Source organism: Lonchura striata, chromosome 5 (genome assembly GCF_046129695.1).
Source record: "Lonchura striata isolate bLonStr1 chromosome 5, bLonStr1.mat, whole genome shotgun sequence".
NCBI lineage: Eukaryota > Metazoa > Chordata > Aves > Passeriformes > Estrildidae > Lonchura > Lonchura striata.
Genome location: NC_134607.1, coordinates 24,538,003 through 24,556,302, shown reverse-complemented (window position 1 = coordinate 24,556,302; position 18,300 = coordinate 24,538,003). Strand labels below are relative to the sequence as shown.

General features: G+C 36.8%; 1 protein-coding gene across 5 annotated transcripts in view; it reads right to left on the bottom strand.

The window, feature by feature from the left end:
• TNRC6B (trinucleotide repeat containing adaptor 6B) overlaps window positions 1–18,300 on the bottom strand; it is a 132,225-nt gene that overhangs the window by 86,836 nt on the left and 27,089 nt on the right. For all 5 annotated transcript variants that reach the window (XM_021552718.3, XM_021552720.3, XM_021552727.3 and 2 more), the window contains exon 4: window positions 10,671–10,738. In XM_021552718.3, coding sequence (XP_021408393.1) covers window positions 10,671–10,738 — 68 coding nt within the window. The remainder of the gene's footprint in view (window positions 1–10,670; window positions 10,739–18,300) is intronic.

Genomic DNA, 18,300 nt, shown 5'->3' with positions numbered 1-18,300 from the left:
TCAAGCCCAAGCCAAGTTCTGACCCTATACATTAATGAAGTGCTCAGGAAAAGATAATGAGTCAGAAGGAAAACTTTATTCACCAAATTTTGCAAACTCTCATTTTTCCACCTAATTTTTCCTCAATCTGCTGCAATACTTTCCCTCACTGTTCAGCCTATAAATAATCTGCCACTAAACCCCCACGTCTTCAATTCCCCAAATGCCCTTTCCAGACTGGAGAAAGAGAAAGCTTTCAATCTGCCTTTTAACAAAGTTGTTGGGTGAACAACAGAACTGAAAGCTCATTTCCTACGAATCTCTGTCACACATCACTGCACCTCTACTTTCCACACTAATTCCAGCTTCCTGCACAGCCAGTTCTCCTTTGATGCCAAGGTTTTAACAGTATATTAAGCTTTGTGCAGACCTCTTCCCATAAATTGTTTTCACCTCTTTTAGTGTCTGAGCAAAAACTAGCATATACTGCAGCTAATCCCAAAGCACACACATGATTAGCTGTTAGAAGATATAAGCAGAACAGATAATTGTCTTGTCATGAAACCCTTCTGTTAGTGGAGAAATCAATTTTGGTCTCTTCTCTAGGAAGATATGGAAGTTTAATATATAAATAATTATATTACAGTTTCTTCTCTGCCTCACTCAACCAGAACTGGACAACAGACTCCAAACTTATTTGGGAAAGATAAAGACAGGAAAAGCATTGCATGAGACTTAACCACTCTAGGAAATGAAAGAATTGACTCCCTAGATCATCTTCCACCAATGGTGTCTACATCTAAATGTTAAGATTGAGTCTTTCTATCCAAATTCTTGAACATGAAATAAGTACTTTCCAATAACATAACACACAACTAAATTAGTGTAAATTAATATTCTTAGAATTTCTTTAACCCGTTTATTATCAGCCAGAAGCATCTTGATTTTGAAGGCTATAGTTCTACCCTAACAGGTTCCTAAAATCTATAAACTGCCAAAATAGCAATGAAATGGAAGACAGCTGTCTGTTTAATGTAATTATATGAATGAGTTAAAAGAGAATCATAGAATGGTTTTGTTCAGAAAGCCCTTTAAAGATCATCTGATTCCAAGCCCTCTGCTGTCAGCAGGGACACCTTCCACCAGACCAGATTGCTCGAAGCCCCATCCAGCCTGGCCTCAAACACTTCCATGCATCTTTCAAATAAACAGACATTCAGGGAAATGGTAGAGCATGTCATCCCATCTATAGATACAGCAAGTCTTGCTTTCTAATTGTTATTTACAGTATGCAAATTATCATGCCAGTTACATGACTGATCCAACTGACTTCCCATCAACCATAGCTCTTACTACAAATTTCAAAAGGAATAGTAATTTAATTCATTAAAGCCTTCCTCCACCCTGTTTAAGCATTGGAGCTTTACACATTTTAAAATAACATCAAGCTTTTTCATCTGACCAGGTTAGAATAATTAAGTAAAAACTTCTCTCATGTCTACAAACACTTTACCACAACAGTACCCCTTCTTTATACAGTGCCTATAGACATGCTCCTGAACTCTACTAAAAGCAGATTTCTTACAAATACTTTTAGGATAGCTCAGAAAAGACAAGGAAGATTTTTGGAGTGAAAGTCTTATGCTAGTTCAATCTGTTTTTGTCCCTAGCTAAAAAGAAGCTTAGCAGTTTTTATTGCTTTGGTTTTTGGGGTTTTTTTTAAATTTATTTTTTGTGAGATAGCACACTATCTCACTACAAATTTTTCTAACTTGCCTTTAGTTTTAGCATGGAGAGTTCAATCACTGGGCCGGAAACCTCTTGAGCAAAGGAATTTCTGGCATCTTGGTTGAAGCTGGCACCAACCCATTTTCCTTTGTTCTCATTAAAGGAACCATAATATGCTAAGTTAAATAATAATAATAAAAGCAAACGAGCCCAAAACAAAACACCCAAAGTAAAAGCAGAATACAAAAATAATATATTTTGAGTGGATTACTGTAAGAGAGAATTTCCCTAAATTTACTTTTTTAAAATAAAAGCACTATTTATTGCTGCAAAAATCTGTAAACTGATCTTTCCAAGTGACTTGAACATCTTCCCCGAGTAATTTGCCTTCATGTACAGTCCTTCAATTTAAAATATCAGGAAAGGAACAGCTGGCTGTCCAGGCAGAAAATTCTACAAGCTGTAACTGTCACAAATATTCAAATTCATGCAGAAACCCAAAAATCAGTATGACTCCAAATATTAACAACTTTGACTTAGGGCAAAGAGTCCAGCAAATTCAATCTATTTAGGTAGAAGAAAAAGAAATCATAGCAGCTCTCCAAATCACAGCATACCAGAGGAGCAATGCAGCTTAAGACCTCTAAAATATCTCTGTAAACAAGTTTTTAATTCATACCATGTTTACCACAAAGTACAGTATTTTTAGTCATACAAAGTCATGTCTTCTGCATGGAAATAAAGAGCTTGTTTTTTTTTTCCTTACCTCCTCTTTTCTTTAACCAATAATGGCCACTTCATCAAGACTAGTATCTGCATCTTAGAACCATCACCTTGACCCTTCTCTACTTTAACCTCTGGTATATCAAAGCCACAGCACATAGTCATCAAAATTTCTATTTTTTCCACACAAACAAAAAGACATCACAAACTCATTTACATAACATAAAAGTAGTAGGGCTTTTTTCCCCTTTCTTTCCTTCATCTCCTTGAAAGGAAGATTTAACCATTTAACTATTGTGGTTGAATATAAAAAAAAAAAAAAAAAACCAAAAAAATGCAGAATTTGTTTTTTGAGAGAATGAAGCAGAGAAAAAAGCAGTGAGCATCTTAAATTTGATGCAAAATGGATGACAAAAATTTAGGACTGTACTTCATACACATTTATGATGCCACTGACTTGTGCTAGCAGTCCAAAAACTAAATCCTTTGCAAATCAAAATTAGTGGCACTAACTTGGAGTAGGTACCACAGAAATTAATCAAAACTGTATTTTTACATTAAGAATGTAGACAAAATGCTAATTTAGACAGGACTTAAAATTATTAAAAGCCCATATAGAATCGTATTAGGTTGGAAAAGGCCTTCAAGACCATCAAATTCAACTATCAACCCAGCACTGCCAAGTCTACCACTACACCTTAGATGATTTTGCTTGCTATTCTTTAAGTCTGTTAGCTGACTCCCATGGTAGGTGTCATCCGAGGGCTGCCATCTAAATAGCAATGAAATGCTGCAAAGAGAACAAATGTTCAGCCATCCATATAAATTATACATTGGAGAGCAGTTACCTTGGCAGCTCCTGAGGAAGTTGGCAACTTTGGGAGAGAGAAAGAAGGAACAGCCACTTATCCCACAAACCTAAAAGCCCCCACCTTCTTGGACAAGGAACTCCAGAAATCAATAGAGTGTCCAGCAGATAGTTTTCCCTGGAATTCCTGGAAAGAGACTAGAGGACAGTAGTAGGTGGAGAAGTGGGTGGTGGTGTCTGGAATACAGAGGCTTCGGGATTTTAGGAATTTGATCAGTATGCAAATAACCTTCCCTTCAAAGTACAGTAAGCTCTCTAAGACAGCAGCAATCACAACTACTACTAACTGGAATAACTAGAGATAACAATCAAAGTATCAAGGATATGTGACACTATGCTTGATTTATAAATATGATACTGAAAAATACTCAATCTGGAAAATTAGTGAAATATATTTTCCCTAAGAAAATATATTTTCACTACGACAAGTATGAAGTAGTCTCTTGATCAGATGAGACTGAAAATTCAGAAGCAGGCTCTGTGCACTTCCTACACAGGACAAATGCAGATCTTAGGGGTGGGGAGAGCCCAAACAAACGAGCTTGTTCTCACCACAAGACATCTGGAAGAGAGCAGTATAAAATTTTCAGCAAAGAAATGCCAAAACATTCACACTTAGAATGTACACTGTCCAAAATATTTTCCTCTCTCAATATTCAGCAGTGGTGTAGACTAAACACATTGTGATAATAAGTGGGAACTTCACTTCCAAAGTTGACTTTTTTTCTGTGTGACTTCCTTTTTATTTTTCTTAACAGTCGGTCATCTGGCTTCCGTTTCTTTCCACATATGAAGAAAATACTTGCAGAACAGCAGTAAACTAAGCTGTAGGTTGGCTGAGGTGTATGAAAAGCCTGTATTTATTCATGGTTTGAAAGGGGAAAAAAAAAAAAGATAAAATCACTGAGGACATGAAATGCAGAGTCTTAAGAATCATGAAATGATAATTGAAAACTTTTTCAAGTCTAACCTTCAGAAGAAATGCCTAATTTTAAAATATTTTTGCTTAGAATATTCAAACGAGTCTTCCTGTGGACAACACTTAAAATTTTAAGTAGAAAAACTTCAAAACATTTAACACTAAACTGGTAAAATATGGAAGACAATGAAACTTTTGCCATTTTAAAGTGCTCGTGTATAAATTTTGCATATTGTTCAGAAGTACTATATTGTAAGGGTGCAAGTCAGCTTTTGTAACTTGGTTGACTTACAAGTCCCAGCTAAAACACAGCTGCCTCTACAGATACAGATTTTGCTCATGTCTCATTCATTTCTACTCACTCAATTGCAAAATAAAGGACAATTTTTTCTCTATGCCTCAGGGCCCTATTAAACATCCAGGTAAACCTGCCTTCACATACAAACTTGTCCTGTCACTCACTCCACTGTATGGACTAAAAACATCTGTACAGTATGAAGGTCATGAAAATATTCTTTAATCCTTAGCTGGTCCAATTTTCATTTTGTTTTAGTCTAATAGTCTCACACCCTTAAATATCCTCTCAAATCTCTAAGGGTATAAAAGAAAAAAGTTAGAACTCTCCTATTCGCATGCCAGTATCAGAGCGAGCCTGAGTTACCACTGGGTCTGAAACACAGTATGACACACTAACAGAACTGCAACACCCTGTGACAGAGAGGTCTGCTATGGCCAACACAAACATCCCATATTTCCCTGTGGTGACTTGTTAGGATCTCAAGCAGAGGACTTGAATGTCTGGGGACATTTCTTAAATGGGCTAGTTATTCTACACACAGAGAACAATCAGCAATATAAAAATAGCTATGCCTTTACGTAATTCTTGGATGTAATTCAAGAAATAACTTACCATTAATTTCACAGAATTTGGGTTGCTATGCAAATGTAGATACCTCAAATCTGAGTTGATAATCTGAATTAGGATTTGAACACTACTTTGAAAATCAAAGCATGGATCTTCTGACAAAAAACAACCTCTGTTGAGGTTAGTACTGCCAGTAAATTTAAAAAGTGTAATGCCATTCAAGTCTCAGTATCTTCTGTAATATTCAATATCCTTAAAACATCAAACAAACCTCTGTTACAAAAGCTTTTAGCTAACTGTTTACTTTAAATTTGGTAAGAACAATGTTTTATCCTAAAGGAACAGAAGCTATGCTAGGCACCTTTGTGGAATTTCAACTGTTAAAAAGAATACTGCAGTAGTTAATAACAGTGTCTATCATTCTCACCAACCAAACCAGACATCTTCAGGATATACCACTGCAGCCTTTTTATAGTTTCCAGCAACACCATGAAAGAGTAAGATAGGTTCTTTTGTGCTATTAAAGCAGAGTGATGTTTACATGTGCCCCTGACATAGCAGGTTGCTGAAAACAAAGACTAGACTGGCTTCTTGATTTCACTTAGTTTCCACACAGCAAAACTAAGCTAGGGGGAGGGGGTAGCTATTCTGCTAAGTGAACACAGCGGCAAGTTTTAATGAAGACTGGGCCATGTTCAAATACACACATTCACAGATGAAAAGCAATGATCATAAATTCTTACTGAACATTAGGAAATTTTCTTCACTGTGAGGGTGCTTAATATTGCATCACTGTCCAAAAAAGCTCTCGAATAAACCTGAAAAGCCTGATACCACTTAGAAGTTAAATCTAACCTTCAAATCTGCCCCCCTCTTTGGGCATGGTATTGGACAAGATTATTTTTGGAGTCTGTAATTCCTCTTTGCAGGTTAGGTCAATTTAGCTACTACTTTCTTTTAACTATAGTGTCACACAAATCCAAGAAGACCTTGAACCTTCCTGCTGAAATATCAAAGAAAAATAAGATACTATTACCAAATGTTAAACAATTTTGTGATGCCCAGTGGTTGCAATCTTATCCTGGCATTACTGCAATTTTGGGGGGTTTCATCAAAAACACTTGCTTCAGAATCTGTGCATTAAACTATCAAGCCAGGGAACAGCCTATTCAGTAGATCTAACCAATGACACTTTCTAAATTACAGAAATTATCTTGTTTTGATACCTTTCTTACAATGTGAATCACTTCCAGATGTACAAATTGTCAAGATAGTTGAAGACTTTTCTCTCCCATTACTACAAAACAGCAGGTAGGGAATAGCCAGCTGAGGTACTTCAAACAGCAGGAGCAGCTTGGCTTACCTTCCTACCAGATGTAAGAATTTGGCTCACTTTTTGTCTGAATTGCTACTGTCAAACAGACCTCTCCATGTGTCAGTTAGGAAGAGTAAAACATTTACATTTATCTTATAAAAAGGAATAGTTTTTCATTACCCAGTCCCGTTCACTCATTAAGGTGCACGCATTTCTGGTTGTTGACAGCAGGTGGTAATTTATTAGCACAAGGAGAGTTGCTAATTAATGCTGCTAGAGCCAGGAGCAGAACCTCAATTTAAGGACTTCAGCAGAATTCTACTTCCTGTGCCTGTTGTTGCCCCATGCTCATCAACAGAAGTTTGACTGTTTTGGACAGATGTTTCTGGATCACATTTGCCTCTTAATCTTTGCTCCAGCAGTAACAAAGTAAAAGCCCTATTACAATTTATAAGGGCACAATAGGCTGCTGCCACGTAAAACATAAGTATTTTGTGGGGGGAGATAGTATTTACTCCCTAAGCATGCCAGTTCAGGTCAACCTTGTTGTAATGGATGAAAATATGAGAGAACACCTCTAACAAAATGTTCACCTGTAATTAAGCATAATGTCATTTTTCTCTATTGGGAAGGAAGGAAGGAAACTGGTTTCTTACCAAACATATTATCCACATAAAAAAAATAATGTGATCAAGTATAACACACAGTGATATCCCATGCCAGACAGCTAAGAAGGGAGATTACAGAGTACATAAAAACTGAGAAGTAACAATTTATCAAGGAGTGACTGGTCCTCAGGGAGTCACTGGTCCTCAGCCAGAGCAGGACCAAGGTGTGAGATGGCCATGATCTGCTCCAGCAGTCCCAGCAGCTCACTCCTTCTGAAGTTCAGTTTTTAGTGTACATCACTTGACTGCTGCACAACCATGACATCTTTTGTGACATATGCACTGCACATAAACTGCAAATCTTTCACAGGACTGAGATGACTGTGCCCATTCACTTTCTCACTTGTACTAAGGATTTTGAATAGGTAACTTCTTCATAATTAGCTTAAATTGAAATAAGTTATATCCATACTGTAAAAGATCAGTTGAAGATTTCTGAAGACCTTGTATACAGTTTAACCAGGTAATTCCTTCCTATAAAGGTGACAGCTATCAGAAGACAGCACTTCTCAGGTATCACCTACAGCTCAATTAAAAATCTTAAAAAGTATTGTAACTTTAGTATCTGTCCAAAAGAACTGTCAGTACAGCAGAAAGGGCTCACAACATTACAGCAGGGTTGTTTGTTGTTGCTGGGTTTGTTTGCATTTTTGTGTGTATCTTTGTTTAATACTACAAGGCAAAAATGCCAAGTTTTTATCTCCAAGTCAAACTGGGGAAATAATCTGTTTCATAAAGTACCAGAAATCATCCATGGCTCCTTGTATTCAGTTTTGAAGCTATATTTCAGTAAAGGAAATGCCACACAAAACAGGGGCTAGGTAAGAACTATTGCATCCATCAAAAGTCTCTCAGAAGCATCTTTTTATTTCTGTTCTTTCATTGTCCGGTAAAGCTTCGAGCCCATCGAAATGCAGATAAATAGTAAGAAATTTGCAGGGCTTTCCTAGGTGGCCAATACTGGCAGATTGCTCTGGAGCTCCGGTGCAAGTTTGCTCCCTTGCTGAAACCATATCTTCTGAACACTTCCTCAATAATCCCAGTGCAGAGCTACCCAGATCAGGCTGCCTAACGAAAGACAATTAAATTACAATGGTCAACTTCCCTGAAAAGTAAATTAGAAGTAGTCAAAGAAAAACCATTCCATCTGCATAGCTGTAGAGGTAGTAAATTCTACTAAGTCTAACGACAGCTGGAAAGGGAAGGAAGCATCTTCAGTGGATCAGCTATTTCTGTGGAGAACATCTGACTCTACATTCAAACTTAGAATCTACCTTTCACTAAGAAGCTCCAATTTTATTTCAAACCAACTAGGAGGATAACAGTAGACATGGGTACAACAAATCACAGAATCACTGCAGATGGATGCATCTCTGATACCATCAATCCCATGCCTTTGCTCAAAGCATGGTTAACTAGAGCAGGTTGAAGCAGAATTGGGGTTCTGCTCAGCTGAGTTTTGAGTAACTTAGAGGTCACAATTTTTCTGGGTAACCACTTCTAAAGGTCTGACCATTTTAACAGTAAAAAAAGAAAAATTTTCCCTTGTGTTTGAGTGGAGCTTCCTGTATTTCAGTTTATGTCAACAGCTTCTTGCCTCTCCACCAGGCACCACTGTAAAGAATTTGGCTTAGTCTTCCTTAGTCTCCTCATCAGATAGAGACATGAATAATAATATCCTCCCCAAGTTTTCTTATCTCAAGGCTAAACAGACACAGCTTTCTTTGTTTCTCCTCTGTCAGATACTCCAGAGCTCCCCTCTGTCCTCTTTCAAAAACCCAGTCCAGTATGTTGATGTCCAGCTAATTCCCACTGCAAGTAAGTAATAACACAAAAAAATAATTTCAGATTTTTTCTTTCTTCTCTTACAACAAGAGGTAAACTCTGTCACGGCAGACAATTTTGTTAGTTAGCTTAAAATTTTATACTATGGGTAGAAAAATATTCAAGTGATTGATTTAAATTTAAGAGCAATACCCACAATTAAATTTTGCTGGCATTATGCTACTAGTTGCATAAAACAACTACATTCTTTGTTGCATTACTAAAATTGCACCTTTAGACTTCAATCAAAATATTATTAAGAATTATACTCCTGCAGCAGAATCTGTATGACAAGGTTCTAGATGCCACCTGAACACAAATTTATTAGTTAAGAATTTAAAATATCGCCTATCACTAATCTCATATTCCTTAATAACCAGAGTTTTCAAGAAGAGAGATAATGTTTTAAGCCATTTGAAGAGCTCCAGTTAAAAATCAGATCAACTCTAAAGTAATTCTAGTTTCCACTTGCACTTAAAATAAGACACCTAACAAACATGAGGCAATGGCAAATCAAATACAAAATCCCTCATATTACTCACTATAATAATGTATTTCATTAAATGACTAGATACATAAAGAAACAATTCAGGAGAGCAGAAATCTAACTCCTACTTTTTATTTCTGCTCGAATTTTTCTTCTGGACCTTTCTGGAAGTTTCTACTTCAACAACTTTTGTATCTCTCGGTACTACAGTAAGTTGCTCCGTCTGAATAGATAGAAATAACAACAATTACTTTGAGAAGTTTGGCTCGTGTCCACGATTGAAAGAATGTGCATGTTCAGCACTAGAACTCTGCTGACCTCAACTTGCCTACTTCAGAAATGGTTACTCACTGTCACAGATGCTGTGCACTGAGAGTTGCCAGCTTATCTAGGAGGCAAAGTAGACCTTCACCTCAAGTCACATCCCAGCCTTTCTGCAACAAGTGTAGTGCAGATCAACAAGAAATTCTCATGAGATGATATCCAATTAGGTTTAGGAAAAAAAGAGCTATGTGATCTAGATTTTTCCAAAGACCATCTTCTTGCTTGCTCCAAATGACAGGAAAAGAAAAAAAAATTAATTACGGTATCAAAACTGAATTACCATTGCATTAACTAATGAAGAGAATACAGAATACAGCCATCACTGAAGTACTTCTAGGACAAGGCCCTCTTCTTCCTATCTGAACAAAAACCCAGAGAAAAAGTCCAACCAGTACTAGATTTCAGTTTGAAATCATATGAAAAAGCCTTTTCCTAACAGAAACCAGTAATTTTCTACTCTGATCAAGCTGCTTTCCCTAAAGCTCTGTGTACCAGCATCTTATATTGTTCAGCCTCCAAAGAGCATTTTGTTTGTAATTTTTGATCCTTTATTAAAATGCATTCTAAAGAAATAAGGCTGAAAGGGGACCAATCTGCCATATGCACACCAAAAGGAAGGCCCTAGTTCTTTCATATTTCACATTACTTCAGTGAAGAGCAGCTGTATAGAAACTTAATGTACAAACTCACTACGTCAGTGCCAAGCTTCCACAATGATTATGCCTTTTACAACAATTTCTGATTCGTGTGTTGAAATTGCAATGCATCTTTCTATGCTTTTACATTTAAAGCAAATCAACATCCTGCCTCTTTTTTTTTTTTTCAGCCACCATCCACTATTTTATATATGTGGATATTTAAGGAATCAAAAGGGTGAGCACCAAGCAACCAACCAATGCTCCCAGCAGGTTTAAACGAGTGTGCTTCATTTACTATGGTAAGGCCCTTTTTAAATAAACGCATGACTCACTGTTTGTTTTCTTCACCAGGAGGTGGAGTCTTGCCATGCCCCTCCATTACAAAATCCTCATGTTCCATCTGCAAAGGCAAGCATTGCAGGTCAGAAATCGGTGGAGCAAAACGCACATCACCTAAAGAGGCCCTTTTCATATGCAACAACTCAAAACAGCCACTTTATCACAGTGGCTGGTCCAGAACAGAGCATGTAGTTTCTTAGCAACATATGTACATCTCCAACCCCATTGCTATGGTATCATTTCATAGCACAAATTTCAGAAAAATCTTGCAAGGGAAAAAGGATGGTTTAATGGCTATAGCAGAATACTATCAGTCAAGGTACACAGGTTTTAAGTTCTGTTCTGTTAAAGGCTTCCCTTGTCATTCTACGTGTAATTTCTACCACCTCTTCCCTACATATAAAGCAGGAATTAAAAAAAAGGTTTATCAACATCTCTGGAAAAAAAAAATCTAAAATTTTAGAAGAAACTTATTAAGCACAGAAATAAATTAGTGCAAAAGCAGAGTACTTCTTGTGAAAAATGACTTTTTTTTAAAAATTACTTTAACTGCACATGCAGCTTAGTTAGCAGGGTAAAAAAGAGGCCTAAGGAAACCTCAAATAGATGCTGTTCCAATGACAACATAAGGTAGGCATTTCCTTTGGCTCTCTTGTTAGAAGATTCCAAGGGCAGTAAGGAAATCTTATGTTTAATTGTTTGCTTTAAAAATATCTATTTTAGCATAGATTTTCAGTAATTTCTTTGGAGAGAAAGAAGAATTACATTATATTTGCTCATTCATTAATTATGCATTCTTCATTTAATCACTTAATTCAGCCAGAAGTTCTTGCACAGGTGGCAAAAACATTCTTTTCTTTATATAAAAATTCAACACATGCAATTAGTATTTTATATAAACATCCAGATACAGTTAGCAATGCTCTAACTTCATGTGAAGCCAGCAAACAGGTCCTACTGCAAGCGTCAATAAGGCACACAAAAAAGAACTGAATCATAATCACACACAAATCCATGCCACTACATTGAACTGGAAAGAGGAGAGAAGCACTATTCAGTCAGTTAAGATAACACAGCTTAGTCAGTCTTTGAAGGGGCAAAACCCCCCCAAACCAAACCAAAATCGATCAGCCACTTTCCCTTGTGTCCCTGCCCTCCCCCCAAAAGAGCCAAGTTTCTCATTTGTACATTAATACTTTTGTCAGATCAAAGATACTTTCAAAACCCCAAAATCTGCATATTGACATCTAACAAGAATACAAGAAATGATGTTATTTGACTGCCCAGGCACAGCCCCAAGCAAAACCATGAATGAACTGACGAAGTGGAGAACTCTAAAGACATCCATAAGACAGTCAGTCAATCAAATATGTGCAAATTCACATTTGTAAACATGTACCCTCATGTCTCCCAGCCCAAATAGTATTTTCATGTAAAAGCAATGCTCGAAAACAAGAAAATTTCTATTTGTAGTTATTAAATAACTAGGACTTTTATCCATGTATATCCACCGTATCAGATACATAAATCTATTTGTACTTCAGTCCATACCTGATTCACAAGAGCTCTAACTGCTGGATTCGCACCTGTCTAGCTAAAGAGAAAGACATCCATTCCACTTAATTCTGTTGAGAATGCTGAAACACCAAAGTGTGTCAATAGGTAAAATAGTTACAGATTTGTGGCCACATTGCAAAACAGCGTGGTTCTGTAAGTGAGAGTAAATGTTTAAGAATTACTCTTACACAGGAGGTATTTTAGCCTGTTGCTGGTATGAGACTAATACAATTCTCAGGAATGGTAAGCAGGGGAACAGTTTGTGGCCAGTACTGAGAAGATGAAATGCAGCCTTTGGGAGTAAAGAGGCACATTTAGTGTGCATAATTAGTGCAAAACTAACAAGATTCCCATATAAAACAGAAATTGAATACAATGAAGCTGTAGAAAATGAGGTATCATTTAAAAAAAAAAAGGAAGTGTAAAAGGCAATGATTTTAAACCCACCAAAACACAGGAATAGGAAATCACTTTGTTAGATGATAATCAGGAAATCTGAGAACTGGAACATCTTTTAGTCCACCACCAGAACAGATAAATCACTGAAGTATTGCTGATAGAACTCTTGCTTTATTATGAATTTTACATGAAGAACACAAGTGACATCCCAGTTCCAACATGCTTATCTATCAAAGTTTCATTTCAAAGAGAAGTGGGCAAATAATGACAAATAATAAAGGACTTGAGCTAAGAACAAGATTGTAGGTCCAGGCACAATCTCTTTTAAAATTACTAGAGAACCCCATCTGCTTTAAGAAATGTTATATCAATTTGCTGTACTTCAGACAGCAGACAGAAGTACTTGAAATGACTAAAATATGCACAATAGAAGAACTGTAGAGGATACAGTACAACAGCAGAGACACTCACAAGAAGGTCACAAAAAAAATTACTGTGTGAGGAAGTACTCAGGAACACAGAAAACTACTAACATACAAAATAAAAATTGGTAGGGTTTCATTGATAAATAAAACCAATAATAAATTGCATCAACACACTAAAAAAAAGTCATGGGAAGGTCAAGGAATTGACTATCAGTTAACTAGAAAATATCTCTTTTGAGAATGGATAAACAACTAGAGAATGGATAAACATTTGGCTGGTCAGGCTCAGAGGACAAAGTGCTGCATGCTGCCTGGAGGATGGTATCAAATGGACTTGTCCTATACAAGAGTATAGGACAAGTCCATTAAATATCTCTACCGATGACTTGCAGGGCCAGTAAGGTATATTCTAGCCAGAATTTTAAGATAAAGTTTAACTTGGGTGAAGAGGATCAATCAATAAGTCTAAAGATAGGGCTGCCATTCAGATGGACCTAGATAGCCTGGAGGAATGGTCCCTACAGGATTTGTATGAATTCGGATAGGACAAACACAAAACACTTGCACCTGAGAGTCTCTGGCAACAATACAGGCTGATGAGTGGCTGGGGAGCAGTTCCATGGAAAAGGTCTTGGCACAAAGCAGGCTGATCGCGTGCCAGCAGTGTGCTTTGTCAGGAAAGGTCACCAGCATCCCAGGCTTTATTAAGAAGAGCCTTGCCAGTAGATGAGGGAACTGATCGCCACCTCTACTCAGTGTTTATTATTCCCGACATGGTCTAATGCACTTCCTTTTGGGCCCCCACAATACAAGAAGGACACAGTAGCCACCAAATGCTCATGGAGCCAGTGCACTTGTCCTGCGAGTAAAGGCAAAGGGAGCTGGGCTGATTCAGCCTGGAGAAGAGATGGCTTTGGGCAGACCTTAACTGCAAGTGTCTGTATATACAACGAGATCAGCAAGCATTCAGGCTCACCATAGGGGTACCTGTGACAGGACAAGAAGCAGTGCAACTACAATCAAACTAGAGAAGTCCAGAATGGACACAAGGTAACTTATTTTCACCATGAGGACGCTCAAGGACTGGAACAGATAGCCTAGAGTAGTTTTGTGGTCTTCCTGCTTCAAGTTTTTCATGGACTTACTAGGTAAAATTCCTCACAACATGGTCTGACCTCACAGATGATCCTGCTTTGAGCAGGAGGTCAGACTAAAGACCTTGGAAGGTCCCTTTGAACCTGAATTTCCCAGCAATGCTACGAACACAAGAACAGATTCAGTTTAATTTGAGAGATAACATCCATGACAAAAACCCCTACTGAATTCCCAATCTAGCAAGAACCTGAACTTTGATCTGGAAAAGTCTTTAAGAAAAATATCTTTTAAAGTTGCATAATCAAAAAAAAAGAAAAAACAACAAAACAAACAAACAAAAAAAAAACCCCAAAAAACACCAAAACAAAAAAACCCCAAAATAAAACAACAACCAAGAAAAAATAAGTTATGCTGAAAAAAGAAATACTGAAAAGTGTGCAGCAGATCTACAGTATGCCCTCTCTTAGAATAGTGTCTATGAGTAGAGACAATGAAGACTCAAACCCCCTCCAAAACACTCCAAAAACATGAGAGCTCACAGTAGAGAATAGTGTAGACAGAGGGGAGATTTCATATAAATAAAACGCAACATTTGGCCTCCCTTAATGCAAGACAACACAGCACTGAGGTATATACAAAAAAAAGCAGCATGACAGTATTGTAAGAAGCATCACTCCTTTCCTATTACAATATAAACAATATTATAATATAAACAAAACCCAATTCACTCTCAAAAGAACACCTGTAAGAGGATACATAGAGAAAATGTACTACTAAGCAGACAAAAAATTAGTTCCTGAACAAACAAATTGCAACACTAAATTTCACAAGTCTTAGCAGGTTTTGTGGTTTATGTACCTATAGGTACAAGGATTTATGTGTATTAGAGGATTAGAAACAATAGCAGTATAAGCTTTTCTGTTTCTAGAAATAACATTAATTTTACACAGTGAAAGGAAAAGTTAAATATAAAGATCATTCAACAGGCCTGATCCAGTGCAGCAATTTCTGCCTTCCTCTATTTGCAGAACCTTGATTCTAACTTTCTTTTGTTGGCCTGCATTACGTTAAACAATTTGATGATCAGTGATTTCTATTTTTCACTTGGAATTCTGCAGATTTTAAAATTTTTGCTAGAAAGTGATGCATATCCTATTTAATGTTCTAAAATTTCTAGAGTAAGTTCATAAAGTAATACCCATTTACATCTTTCTGCAATATTTAAAAGTCACTTTATTGGGTAGTTAATTCAAATAGATATATCTGACAAAGCCTTCTGAAAACAATTTAAGAGAAAGTAAAATTACAATAAAATTCAAAAAGCATTGCTTACATATTCATAAAGTTTGTTCTTAGGCCCAGCTGTTAGATTTTAAAAATACTTCAAAATTAAAATGTTTAGATCTTATTTTCCCAATGACATCCCATGATGCCGTAACACAGAAAGAGTGAGAATGTGGCATTTTAAGTTTTTGATTAAGTGACTATCTGAGGATGAACTGAAGAGAGGAATAGCACACAAGAGCCACAGTTAGCTGAGAATACTCTTTTTCTCCTCCACCCACAGTTATTATACAATTCCTATGCACATTTCTTCCCCACAAGTCTCTCAGTTTCCCTTCATTCTGTCATCACCCTATCATGTTCAGCACTCTTTGAGTCTTTTTTTAAAGAAAACTGGAGCCCAGAGCTCTTGTTAAGTTCCAGCCATCCACAGCATCCACAGCCTCACCAGATCTGGTTCACTGCAGCATTTGGAAAAGGTGCAGCTTTCAAAGCCTTGAGCCTCTCTTGACTCACAGAGTATGTAGGAAACACAGTTGTCCTCAATATGTAGAAAAAGAATGGAAGGCGGATCTAAGACAGAGCTGGATTCCTTTTATTGCTCCCAAGGAAAGGAGAAATGGTGGAATGGCAGAGGATCTGAAACACTTCAGCTTCTCTTAAGACGACTGCAGAGGGAGCCATTGATTCCAAGAGCAGGAATCAAAGGAAGTATACTCCACACCTGTTTCTCCTGGCAAGCAATAGAGAAAGCTTCAAGATTCTGGCAGCTGGAAGCAGGAACCAGAAATAAACCCTGAAATAGCAGTGGAGGAATTCAATAGAAAACTTTTTTTTTTTTTTTAAAGGAACTGCCAGTTGTTGAACTCTGTATTAAATTATTTCAAAGTCTTTTTCTCTAAAAATTCAGGCACCTCTGAATATTCAAATTTTAACACAAATATATTGAGTGTTCTAAATAATAAAAGAATCTGATTTATTTAAGAAAATCTACTCACTATTAGACACTCAATACTTAACCTTTAGAAAATTAAATTTATCATGAGCTTCAGTGTAATAAACGATTATATATATATATATTTTTTTTTTGTCTGGAAGTGCAACACCTGTTACTACAGTTTCATACTACTCTTTCTAAAAATATATTCAGTGAGACCCTAATGGATTTGATTAATGAGTAAACCTTATTTCCTAGATGAAGTCAGTAACACTCTGAAGGGTCAGAAAGTTTCAAGGGCAAAAGCCTCACCTTTCCTGAATCCCCCAAGTCAGAAAGCACATTTTCCTAACAAGATTCAGCTCTTACATTAGCTACCGTAGCCCACCAAAGATGAACTGAGCTTAAGAGAAACCAAGCATTTTCTCAGGGAAAAAGAGATAGATATTTGTGAGAAATCCTTTATGAAATGCTATTCATTTTAAACAGTCATGTCTTCACCAGTGTAAAGAAATCTACTAATGCAACTTCAGAGAGCTGCTATCACCTCCTTTTCCTACTCATTCCATAGCTCCTTTTCAAAGATGGTTTATTTCCTATTTTAAACCCAAAACAAGCACACAAACCCCAAACAAACAAAAAACCTTCAACCAACCAAACAAAATGACAATTATAAAACCCCAAACAAACAAAGAAACAAAAACCAAAAGGACTTGAGCCAGGCAGGAGATGAAGACTCCAAATTTTTCACTGACTAGCATCTCAAGCGGACACAACACCAAAGCCTTATCTGGCACTTGACCAGACACTCTGGTGGAGACCAGCCAAGGTCAAATGCTGGTTTTTGCAGGTTGTGGCCATCCACTTCCCGTGCTTTAAGTGAAGTGATTTTCACACAGCCTACCACAGCCTAAGAAGGATAAATCCGATGTTTTATCACAACTACTGCTTAACACCAACATCCCTCCCAATCGTCAGCAGCACCAGAACTACTGTAAACAGGCCATCAGCACTTTTTTTCTCTCGCTAACAGTTGTCTTAAGGAGAGTTGCACAACCCAGTCCTCAAATTAGTCACTAGTCACTAATGCTAACAGTGCTGGAGGCTGTGCTATAAAAAAAGAAATCTCAGAGACCATTTGAGGTCTGACAGAAATGTAATCACTACTACAAATGAAAGGAAAGCTGAGTCACCTCTCTGCCTGGCTTCATTATAAGCACTTTGAACAACATGCATTGGGAAAAATTGTACTCACTAGCAACAGATTAATTAAAATTTTAACTTGCCTTCTTTTAATAAAAATACAATTTAGCTGCTAACACTTTAATAATTTTTTAGGAATAAATTAGTGTTGAGCTAGCATTTCAAAATGTGCATAGAATAGCACAAATTGTTCAGCAAAATTAGTTTCAAAATGTACTTCTTGGATTAAATCTTGAATTCAGTACACAAATAAAAAAACCCTTAGAATTAGTGATTTAAACTTAAAATAAAAAAAAAAAAAAAAAGAAAAAACAGCTCCTAAAATGAGAAGGCACCAAGTATTTTTCTGAATCACATTGAGGAAAGTCTTAAAGACAAGGTATGCATGAAATACTGGCTGAATTTTTGGTCTCTTTTAGGACTTTGTTGTATTGTGCACCATTGTGATGTAACTAAATTTTCACTTGAACCTACTTCTACCTTTTTTTTTTCCTCAAGTTTGCCAAAGCATAGTCTTGATATATAAAAATCACTACCAAAATATGTGAACCATCTCCTAGCCTAATCAGCATTTTCTTGAAGCTTTTCAGCAGCATTTAGATGGAATATTTCAATGTTATTACCATCACACGGTCCTGACTGGTTTTCTGTTAGTTACAGGAGATGTGAAAACTTACTAACATAATCCCTCTGTTAAGTCACACTTCACATTCAGTACTTCCT